The sequence below is a fragment of the Astatotilapia calliptera genome, chromosome 5, assembly GCF_964374335.1.
Source record: "Astatotilapia calliptera chromosome 5, fAstCal68.1, whole genome shotgun sequence".
Lineage (NCBI taxonomy): Eukaryota > Metazoa > Chordata > Actinopteri > Cichliformes > Cichlidae > Astatotilapia > Astatotilapia calliptera.
In genome coordinates, this window is record NC_137426.1 from 11,860,279 (window position 1) to 11,872,407 (window position 12,129).

Consider the following 12,129-nt stretch of genomic DNA (forward strand, 5'->3'; position numbering starts at 1 on the left):
AAAGACTGAGAGGGAGTCCCTGCTCACACTCCTCCAGCCAATCAGAGTCACCCTGTAAAACTTCTCAGCCAGTAGGAATGGCTGAATTTCCTCCTCCTCCTCCTCCTTTTCTGCATTTTCAGTGTGGCTCAGAAAAGCTTAGACCAAGGCATGAGCAACACACCTCAGGTTTGCAGGTCCAGACGAGGCCTAGTGGTGACTAACACGGCATGGCCGTGTTTTTGTTATGGCTTTGATTTCTTCAGGATTGGTCTTAGCGGGCTGTTGAAGGTCCTGTGAGTGCAGAACAACGGCTTCATAGCTGAAATGTTCTGGCGATCCCTCTGACTGTTGATGATCGTTTTCTCTCTCATCTTGTGCTTTTATTTTGTAGCTATCTGTGTCTATCAGAAATAGCTACAAAATAAAAGTCTATCTCTGCAGCTACACCTTCTTGTCTCTTTCTATGGCTTAAAGCACACAGCTTTGAATGAGCAAACTAACATTCAAATCAAGCTGATATGTTGGCCTGGTCTGAGCTCTTCAGTCTGCACATGTTAGTAACCCACCCTTTTTGACAGTAAAGTTGTTTAAATTTAAAAACCCAACGCCATTGCAGATAGGCCATTATCACACCTGTTTTGGTACTAAAGGGATATGTTTAGATCCTTTGAGGCACTTTATGTCTGTAATTGATTATGATGATGTGATTTATATGGATGCTTTGTCAGAATCCTTACTGATGCTAGATTCTGTCTATCATGGAGCACTGATTCAATATAAAGGCTTGTACTCTTCACTGTATGCTGTATGCTCAGGTTGAGCGGTCTTCTTTGTCATGTTATAGCCCTAGCCACTGAATTGTTGTTATTTATAAGGCTATTCACATAAAACAGCACACATTTGCTGCCTTCTTACTTACTGGCTTGCATTCATCAACTCAATTTATCAAATGAGCATTCAGCTTTGCAGCTCCTTGCTCCTGGGATCAGCTGCAGAATCAACTAAAATTTCAGGAACTGCCCTCACTAAATGAATTGAATTAATTAAACGAAGTCACTTCAGGCTGCAGATGTTTTCCTTGAATATGTTTAACTTTTTTTCTGGCATTATAGAATTACTTTTACTAAAGCATGTGTTTTTGTTATTATTTAAGTTTCTAAAGTTTGTTTGTTTCTGTGTTTCATTCTTGTCTCACATTCTTCGCATCTATACATACAAATTATTATTATTTTATCTTATTGATCCCTTATGTGTTGATTTAATTGATGTTACTTACGCACGTGAATATTTTTTGCAGTGCAAAAACATCCACAGGAGGGCAAAAGCCACTTTATTTTTACTGTAGTGAGGATACGAGGGAGGAAATAAAGCTGATTTGAACGCAGCCAAAAATTTCCCGGGAAACGATACGACGTAATAAACCCTGCCCCTCCATCGCGCTCAGACAAAACATCCGTTCGCTTTATTCTGCGGCTCGACCCTAGTTGTTTTTATTAAGGTCATCACACAACAGGACGAGCGGTCGTTCTGCTCCTTGTCTTAAAGCGAACACACCGTGCTTTAAGTTCCCTCCTCTTTCAGGCAAATACACCAATGAGAAAGCAAAACCTCAGCCGTCTCTCTTGAATATTCATGATTTTTCGCGGGCTTTGAGTGTCACATGGTCCTTTCGCGCGAAAAGCGACTCACGGTAGGAAGAAGAATAAGTAGCTTTTGAAGCAGCAGCAAGACAGAAACGCAGCGATGGCGGTGAGTAAACTCATTAAAAACAGGCGCAGTGCTCTAATGGGAGGGCTCAGCTTGTAGGCAGAGGCGCATTAATCTATACGAAGCAGTTTTTACCAGTCAGCTTTAGTTTTTCTGGGAAAATAAACTTTGTTCATTCGTCGAGTCACAACAATGACAGAGAGCGTCATCAAGAGTTGATGTAGAGCTTCATTCTTTGCCAGATATCAGAATTAAAAATATACGTTATGAAGTTTTTAACTGCGCGTGTTTTGCTAAGAACCGTTTTTCACCTTCGTAGACTGGACCCAAAACCCGTTGTTGTTTTTTGTTCCTTCGCTGTAAAAAGGAGACCTGCCATGTGGTCAGTTAGCTTGTTTTTGCATCTGTAAACCGTCTCAAGTAACAACCGAGGAATAATAAAACTTTTTTGAATCTTTACACCCCTTGCATGAGTCCTTACATCTGGAATAATTGATTATAGTTTACTTACAAGCCATGTTGAGCTTTAAATGATTGGTTTCAATCAAGTAAAGAATCATTAAAAGATCATTAAAATACACTGTCCTCTAATACTTAAGCTATTAAATTACATTTTGCTTCTAATGTTGGCTCGCCACATTCTTAAGTGTAATAAACATGTCTTACAGTCCTACTTTTAAAGATCTATGGTCTTTAAGAAGTCACACAGCCCTATGAGTTTTTCTTCCCTTCTTAGATAAAACTAACTACTAAAAGTTACCAGTTAAAAATTATTTTAAAAAAATTTCAAATTGATGTACATCAAAACTACTTGAAGACAATAATCCTTTGACAGCAGTGGCACAATGTACCAAATGTATTAAAATGTTCTGCCCTCATCACCATCTCTACCTACTGTCTTTCTTGCTTCTGCCGTCTACCGAAAACAAAATGCAAAAAAACCTGAATCTGCTAGAAGAAAAATAAAATAAAAACGCAGACTAAAATTAAATGCTGTATGTGAACAGTGGAAGCTGTAGACAATGTCAGGTTACTTTTGGCAGTAAAAATAAGAATAATTTATTTGTTCTGAATTCGTGTTGTTGACAGGATTCCTCAGAGTCATACCACATGGCCACCAGCCCCAGCCGAGCCTCCAGGAGGGGAGACCTGACCTCCAGCCCCGGACGAGACTTGCCGCCCTTCGAGGATGAGTCGGAGGGGCTGCTGGGAGATGGACCCTTGCCTGGGGAGGAGGAAGAAGATGGAGAGGAACTGATTGGAGATGGAATGGAGAGGTGAGCGTGGATTTAAAATGGCCTCAAAGCTATGAACTCTGTGGGGGTTTTTTTTTTTTGTTTTTTTTTAGGGCTTCATAACAACTCTGTCTCTGTTCAGGGATTACCGTGCCATTCCGGAGCTGGATCAGTACGAGGCAGAGGGTTTGGACCTCGATGATGAGGAGCTGTCAGAGCTGTCGCCAGGAGCCCGAGCGGCCGCTGAGGAGGCCATGAGGAGGAGGGACAGGCAACAGGGAGCCAGGGGGCGCGTGAGGCCAGGATTGCTCTACGGTGAGGCTTGAGTGTGTGGATATTTGTCAGGGTGGTGATGGGTAGGCTATGATTAATTCTTTCATTTTGTTGGCTTCCAGACAGCGAAGATGAGGATGACGAGCGCCCGGCTGCTCGGCGAAGACGGCTGGCTGAGCGGGCAGCAGAAGGCGATGGCGAGGAAGAGGAAATGATTGAGAGCATTGAGAATCTGGAGGACATGAAGGTTTGTGATGACATTGGAGATGAGCTAGCACACAGAAGTTTTTCAGGTCCGGCTGTTTGGGACGTCTTTGTAACGTTTTCACATGCTCTGCAGGGCCACACAGTGAGGGAGTGGGTGTCCATGGCGGCACCGCGGCTGGAAATCTACAACCGCTTCAAGAACTTCCTGCGCACACACGTGGATGAAAACGGCCGCAACGTCTTCAAGGAGAAGATCAGCGACATGTGTAAAGGTAGTGCAGTTTTCAGTAAACTTTAATGTGTGGAAAAATACAATTGTTGGCTGATTTTTGGCAATGTTTGAATGAATCAATCTGAACCTGTAATCCAGAGAACAAGGAGAGCCTGGTAGTAAACTACGAGGACCTCGCAGCCAGGGAGCACGTCCTGGCTTACTTCCTACCAGAAGCTCCAGCTGAGATGCTGAAGGTTAGTGAACTTGTCATCTTGCTTAATGTCCTTTACTGTGCCTTTTGTTCATGCATTTATATTTAACTTTAGCGGATATTAAATGCTGTGAAAGTTAAATGTGAGTGTCCTTCAATTATTTTCTCCGGTGCGTGTCTGATTGTTCTTTGCCAGATTTTTGATGAAGCTGCTAAAGAAGTTGTGCTTGCCATGTACCCAAAATATGATCGCATTGCCTACGAGATCCATGTCCGCATCTGCAACCTGCCTCTGGTTGAGGAGATCCGATCACTCAGGTAACACTTCAGTTTTTACCCAACAGGTATTTTCAACTTGAAGGAATAATTCACAGTAGTAATGAAACTAAGGCGAGACCTCCACATTAGTCTTGGCGAGGCACATCTGTGGCTCTTCCAAAAAGGGCCGTCTATATATATGAAGGAGCTACTTAGGTGAAGCTTTCTGCTCTTTACCAACTGTTTTCTTCTTCTGTTGTCCTCTTCAGGCAGCTCCACCTGAACCAGCTCATCCGGACCAGCGGCGTGGTGAGCAGCTGCACCGGCGTCCTGCCTCAGCTCGGCATGGTCAAGTACAACTGTAACAAGTGTAACTTCGTGCTAGGGCCCTTCTTCCAGTCCCAGAACCAGGAGGTGAAGCCGGGTTCCTGTCCGGAGTGTCAATCCCAGGGACCGTTTGAGATCAACATGGAGGAGGTGAGGGGAGGGCCGGGCTGGCTGATGGTTGGTTGTGAAAGTTGTAGTTTGTCTGCCGGGTCTGTGCCCAGTCTGAGGATTTAAAATTACTGCCTCCTTCCTGCAGACGGTGTACCAGAACTACCAGAGGATCACCATCCAGGAAAGTCCCGGTAAGGTGGCTGCAGGTCGACTCCCTCGCTCCAAAGATGCCATCCTCCTGGCCGACCTTGTGGATAGCTGCAAGCCTGGAGATGAGATTGTGAGTCTGTGTAAAGAAAATAAAATTGTCATATTTGAGGCAGGGAGGGTTGAAATTGATCAGAAAAGTAGAAATTAAAGACATTTGAGGCTAGATGGAAATAAACGTTTAGTCACATTTGCAGAAACATTAGGGTCGAGAAAGAGTTCATGCTGTGTTGCAAAACTAAATCAGTTTCATACACATGTAATTTTCAATGTATATTAAGGACTTAGAATATTCACAATCTGTTGTTTTAAAGTGATGCATGTTTTTCTGCTTATCAGGAGCTGACTGGGATCTACCACAACAACTACGATGGCTCTCTGAACATGGCGAATGGTTTCCCGGTGTTTGCCACAGTGATCCTGGCTAACCACATCACCCGCAGAGACGAGGGGGTCGCCGTGGCCGAGCTGACTGACGAAGACATCAAAGCCATTGTTGCTCTGTCTAAGGACGAACGTATCGGAGAGAGGGTGAGTAATCTGATACAAATAGTAAAAATGGAGAAAGGATGTTATTTCGGCTCTAAGGAAATAAAACAGATCACCCAAAAAGTAAAAATTCAATTGTAAATGGATGATGTCGTCTTTTAAAATGATCTTCTGATTGTAATTTGAAGTTTGAAATTTGAAATCTCTAGATTTATTAATTGAAATCTCTAGATTAATCTCTAAAAATTTAGATTTTTATGAAAGCTCAAGTCTCTAATGTTAAACGGCAAAGAATATTTAGAAAACAGTCTAGAAATAAAACCAACTTTTAAAACAAAACATCCATCCATCCATCCATTCACTTCCAAAACAAAGATTTAAAAAATCCTGTTGAATTTAATAAGTCCTTCCTATTTGTTTTAGATGATTCAATGCTAACTTACAGCTCAGTGTCATGAATGAAAATCAATCCCAGTTAGGCAAAAAAAAGATTGACGCAGATGGTCCACTTTGGCGACCCCTAAAGGGAGCAGAGGGTTAGGGTTAGAAAACAGACACTTATCTGTTAATTGTTTTTAGGAGTGTGACCACTGTGGCTGGTGTTGCCGGTTTCCCCAGCTAACTGCTCTATTATTATTATTATTATTATTATTATTATTATTATTATTAAAAACATGATGAACTGACTGTGATAGCAGATCTGCACTGGTCCAACCACTGCAGTGCAAATGTTTTGGTAACTCCTTTTTACTGTCTGCAGATCTTTGCCAGCATGGCGCCATCTATCTACGGGCATGAGGACATCAAGAGAGCGCTCGCCCTGTCGCTGTTTGGAGGGGAGCCCAAAAATCCAGGTAAAGCCTCTCATCTCTGAATTCGAAAGAATAACAGTGGATCAGTTTGTCCTCCCTTTAACTCTCCCCTTCTTCTCAATTCTTTCTTTTCCAGGTGGGAAGCATAAGGTGCGTGGGGACATCAACGCGCTGCTGTGCGGAGACCCAGGAACCGCCAAGTCCCAGTTCCTCAAGTACGTTTCAACACACAGTCGATGTTGTCAGTGGCTAAAGTTAATTAATTGATGGAAAAAAATAAAGGCCTGAAGTTTACATATGCAGGGCTGTATTTTGTGTCTCTTGACCGCAACTGTGCAACAGAGGTAAAATGTTGATGAAGAAATCTGTTGGGGGAGTAAAAGGATTGTTTCAGAAGATGCGCTAACGTGTTTCCATCTGCAGGTACGTAGAGAAGGTCGCGAGCCGTGCGGTGTTCACCACAGGTCAGGGGGCCTCCGCCGTTGGTTTGACCGCTTATGTTCAGAGACACCCAGTGAGCCGTGAGTGGACGCTCGAGGCGGGAGCGCTGGTGCTGGCCGACCGTGGAGTCTGTCTGATCGATGAGTTCGATAAGGTGAGCTGAATCCACGTATCCAGATTGGTGGGCACCCCCTCCTTCTCTTAAAAAAATAAAAATAAAAATGTGCATGTACCTGACTTTGTGTCCTCCCAGATGAACGATGCAGACAGAACGAGTATCCACGAGGCCATGGAGCAGCAGAGCATCTCCATCTCCAAAGCTGGCATCGTCACCTCGCTGCAGGCCAGATGCACAGTCATTGCTGCTGCCAACCCCATCGGTACGTAGCAGTCATATTTATTAGCTCAGTATGTTGGAGATGGATTCATTTTAAATGCTGATTAAGCTATTTTTGGCAGTTGGTTATAATCTGAGCTACTCTTTACAAGGATGCATAAAATAAATGGACACGTGCATGCAGCTTTTATGAATATATTAAAAAGTGAGCGTTGGATATAAGTCAGTGAAGTCTGAGAACAGGCCTTTTGTAATTAGTCCAAAGGAAGTGTGAGAGAGGCCTTTCAAGAGCAACATCATATCTCTTGTTTCCTGGCAGGTGGCAGATATGACCCCTCCCTGACTTTTGCTGAGAACGTGGATCTGACGGAGCCCATCGTGTCGCGTTTTGACGTGTTGTGTGTTGTTCGAGACACCATCGATCCCGTCCAGGTAGATGCAAACACACCTGATGCTGAGCTGCTGTGGGACACTGTATTTCTTTAGATCAAACTACAACTGAACTGGGATAATCATCTGTCTTCACCTGCTCTGGTGAAACTGACTAGTACTTCCAAATATTTAACTGAGAGGATTTATTATGTTTGTCATGCACCTCTTCCTCCTCATCTCCTGAACTGACGTCTGGGCTCTAACACACGAAAACATGCTTGTTTATTCCCAATATTGTTGCAATAACTGATTACCTCCTCTCTGATGTAAATTTCACTGTGGCTCTTCTGTTCTTCAGGATGAGATGCTGGCGCGCTTCGTGGTCGGTTCCCACATCAAGCATCACCCTAGAAGCAAGGAGGGGGGAGTGGCATTGGAGGAGGTGGTTCTGCCCAACTCATCCGACGTGCCACCGATTCCACAGGAGCTCCTGAGGAAGTACATCATCTATGCTAAAGAGCGGGTACAAACACATGTCACACAGATCCTCACTCAGGTTTATTTGTTTCTCTCTGGCTGGAATATCATAATTATGTAATCAGCCTGAAAGCTTGCGAAATGAGGTAGCTGTTGTTTTACATTATACGTTGTTTTTGTTTTTTTGTGTTACAAGTTTTGTCCAAACAAGATTTATTTTAACAAACAGTAAATAAATTATAAGAATTTGTAGGTAGGTGGGTGTATTGCAGCAAATTAAAGCTAAAGAAAATTGAAGGTAAAGTTTGTATTTTTTGTGTCTGAAGGTTCACCCGAAACTGAACCAGATGGACCAGGACAAGGTGGCTCGCATCTACAGTGACCTCCGTAAAGAGTCAATGGTGAGTCTGAAAAACTCCTCCCACTTTATCTCTCATTTACACATAAACATGTTTTTGAAATTCAGGGAGAGTAACTGAATTCGTCAAACCACTAAGAAAGAAAAGCGTGTGAGAACATGTGCTATACTCAAATTTGTTTCTCAGAGTCATCAAACTATTCATCTGTGACTGTGGAAATAACCCACTCTGGTTTGGTGTCACAGGCCACAGGCAGCATCCCCATCACGGTTCGTCACATTGAGTCCATGATCCGCATGGCGGAGGCTCACGCCAAAATGCACCTGAGGGACTATGTACTGGAGGACGACGTCAACATGGCCATCAGGGTCATGCTGGAGAGCTTCATCGACACACAGAAGTTCAGCGTGATGAGGAGCATGAGGAAGGTTTGTGGATGTTTTCTGTTGGCCTCAAACATTAAAATGCTTCTTCTCAAAGGCGAACGATGGACACATTTTTAGATTCAGTAAGACTTGTAGTTTAATTCAGTTTTACATGCAGAAAAGGCTTTGAAGTAAATCCAGTAATGTCTGAAAGCAGGGGCAGCTTTTTAGCTAACTTGAGGTAGTTTATTGGTACCAGGTTGCCAAAGGGCAGATGTATTAAGGCTAAACTAAGAACAGATTATTGATGTTTAGCAGCAGGTTTTCACCAACTTTGTAAATGTATTTATTATACATGTACTATACATGCAAACAGCCACTTTCTCTTTTAAAACCCTATAAATTTATGAAAAATCAACAAAATGAAGTGTCTATGGAGCGTGTATGAAGTGTATGTGATTCTTCCTGATTGTGTTTACTGACCTCATCTAATATTTTTGTCTGCTCAGACGTTCGCCCGCTATCTGGCCTTCCGCAGAGACAACAACGAGCTGCTGCTCTTCATCCTCAAACAGCTGGTGGCCGAGCAGGTCGCCTACCAGAGGAACAGATACGGAGTCCAGAACGACACCATCGAGATCCCAGAAAAAGATCTTCAGGATAAGGTACTGAGAGACACACCGGCAGTACGTTATAACTCTAGACTGGACAGGATGTGAAACTACACACACTTTAAATTTATTGTCCTCCTAGTCGTAAATACTCTTTTATCTTAGAAACTCACACTAAGGTCATTATAATAGGATGTAGTAGGGTAGGTGTAGGGAAATCCTTTCATCAGAGCAGTCAGACCTCCAGTGTGTAATGCTCAGTTGAACTTCAAAAAAATCAAATAGTAAAATGTGAGCAAGCTGGTGAACCCATTCAAAAGTGTGTTGGTTCCTGGAGGTCTTAAACTGATCACATATTTAATGAAAATGAACACAATCCTGAACCTGCCTGACTCTCCTGCTCCTCCCCCTCCAGGCGAGACAGATAAACATCCACAACCTGTCGGCCTTCTACGACAGCGACCTGTTCCACTCCAACAAGTTCAGCCACGACGGCAAGAAGAAACTGATACTGCAGCAGTTTTAAGAAGCCTTCCAACCTCACTCCTCTTCTTACACCTCCTACATTATGAGCTCTTACTTCGGTTTTGGTCATACTGGATTCAGGACTCTTAATTTTGGCTCTGAACTGATTGGAGGTGACTGAAGAGCAGCCGCTGTTGAAGGACTGTTATAAAAAGGATCATCTGATAAGGAAGATTTGACTCTGAAGGCAGCAGCTGATGACCACACTGTTTCTGATGGATTGATACCGGTGGTGACTGTAAATTATTTTAGATAAGCAATTCGTCAACAATAAATAAACTGCATGAATAATAAAAATAAAAAAAAGAGAAAAGGAACATGTTTATTCTGTGCTGGGGGTCGCTGCATCTGCCTTCAGGGGGGGTTGATTGTAAATAAATGTACATGTTAATGTGGCGCTGTTTATTGTTTTGCGTAACGTTATCTGAATGCGTTGTTACATTGTCCAAACTCACTGACTTTGTATTTCAGACCTTGTTGCTCTTTCTCGGAGGTTTGTGCTCTCATCAGGAAGTTAATGTAGCTTGAACTGAAACCTCCATGCTTCATAAGTCTGGTTAAAATAAACTAGTGCTTGATGATGTCACTGTTTGCTTCATGATGGATTGCAGCTCTGTTTTGATTTCAAAAATGTATTTCATCAATTACTGGTCTCTGCTCTGACTTTTCTCCATGTAATTTAAAATCATCTAAAATGCACTGAGTGAAACGAGCGCCTCAACATTTTAGTTGAACTTGCAGATTGAGAGAGGTGCAAATTTTCTACACTTGTTATAAATGCATTGCCAAATTCTACCTTGTATGGATGAAAAGACCCAGAGCCTGTTGATGGGTGACTTTAATCTACAGTAGTAACATCAGAAGTTTGCAAGCGGTGTACATGATTCTAGTTAAACAAGCCTGATGACAACAACTGCAGCAAATTAAAGACAAGTATATTGTTAGAACAATAAACTTTTCATGTTATAACGTGATATAGCTCTATTTTTCTTTTGCCTGGGTGGCAAGCTCTACGCTTACGTACTCGGATGAGCTTGCCTCATCCTACAAGTTGTGCCTCCATCTCTTGTGTCCAGGTCAGACGCTGCACTGCTGTGCTGCTCCACATTTTCTCTTTCATTTCTGTTTGTGCGTGAGCAGTGTGAGAGGCTGCGTTGAGGGGCGACAGGATTTCAAACAGGTTTGATTATCTTGCGACCATACGATTGATGATTGGGAGCTGGTCGTGAGGTGTTAACTGCTTTTCGTTACCCCATGTATACTACACGATGCACGACACACGATTAAGGCAAAACACGGGCTGATCCCCAAAACGGTTGCGCGACTGAAAAATTGGCTCAAAATGGGCCAAAAATCGCACAGTGTATGGCCAGCTTTTGGAGGCTAGCTCCAAACAAATATCTGCAGCTTGGCAGTGTATACAGCACAATAAGCCCCGACCTAATTCTTTTGAAAACCATACATCTTTCCACAGGTCTCCACTTCATCAGACATCACCTAGACACAGAGCTGGATGAGGCCAGCACAAACAGCGGCCTATTCGACGAAGATGATGGATCCATGGGGTCAGGAAAACCAGAAGCAGGGGAGCTGAAGAGGTACCTTTCATGTCCATTCACTGGAGGTGTTGATCTATTGCATGGCGTTCCTCACACTGTCAATCAAAGTCAGTACAGCTCTTCCTGCATCTGGAGCTTGTGAAGGACTTCTCAGTCATGCAGGACTCCTGTTCACTGCTAAACAGTTACAGCTTCACAGAAAGAACCTTGAGAGCAAACTGCTGCTGAAGCTTAACCATCACCTCACTGAGTGAAGAAATGACACATTTTTGCTAAATATGCAGAAATAGATGCACACCCATACAACTTAGGGTAAACTGAGCTGCCTTGTTTTACTGTACATATGTTGAAGATGCCTCGTTCTAATGTTTTCTCTGACGCTGCTGTGCCATTTGGAGCAAAAATGAATATAAAGTTTACAGCATATCTTGTCACTGGAAATTGTTTGCACTGTTTATATATTTATATTATTTACTGTAGGTTTTGGTGAAAAAAGCTTTATGTTGTGAAAAACTGAAATCTGGAAATTAGAATTGTTGTGCCTTATTTTGTTGATGTTTTTACATATATTCCTTTTGAAAATACTAAAATTTGTATATTTATTTATTTTTGTTTGTCTGATAACATTTATTTAAAAAATAAATCGGACATTTCAAACAGTTACTCGCTACTTGAGTAGTCTTTTCGCCAAGTACTTTTTTATTCTTACTTGAGTAACTTTTTTGACGACTACTTTTCGCTTTTACTTGAGTAATAATATTTTCAAGTAATGCTACTCTTACTTGAGTACAATTTTTGGATACTCGACCCACCTCTGTACAGAACAAATATTTATATGTTGAAATATTTATGGACCTAACTGTATATACAAACATGATTCATAAAGACACAGGCACAGAAACGGGTAACTGTACAAGAAAGCCTTTGTTGCATAAAACGCTGCTATTTTCACAACTTCGTTTTCTTTTAGTGCTTTAAAAACTGAACTTGACGCGCAATAAGCTGCAATAACTTTCTGAGCAGCACCTGAATGCAGCACTGAACCAGAAC

At 42.4% G+C, this 12,129-nt stretch overlaps 1 protein-coding gene across 1 annotated transcript; it reads left to right on the plus strand.

Annotated features, from left to right (window-relative positions):
• The first annotated feature begins 1,596 nt into the window (after positions 1-1,596).
• mcm2 (minichromosome maintenance complex component 2) lies at positions 1,597-10,494 on the plus strand. Its single transcript, XM_026167261.2, has 20 exons — positions 1,597-1,731; positions 2,779-2,966; positions 3,067-3,239; positions 3,320-3,444; positions 3,538-3,676; positions 3,775-3,872; positions 4,026-4,147; positions 4,357-4,564; positions 4,671-4,805; positions 5,072-5,263; positions 5,982-6,075; positions 6,170-6,248; positions 6,457-6,628; positions 6,728-6,854; positions 7,131-7,243; positions 7,542-7,706; positions 7,987-8,061; positions 8,265-8,447; positions 8,894-9,049; positions 9,411-10,494. The coding sequence occupies exons 1-20, from the start codon at positions 1,726-1,728 to the stop codon at positions 9,519-9,521; spliced, it is 2,661 nt and encodes an 886-aa protein (XP_026023046.2). The 5' UTR covers positions 1,597-1,725; the 3' UTR covers positions 9,522-10,494.
• Positions 10,495-12,129: the final 1,635 nt, after the last annotated feature.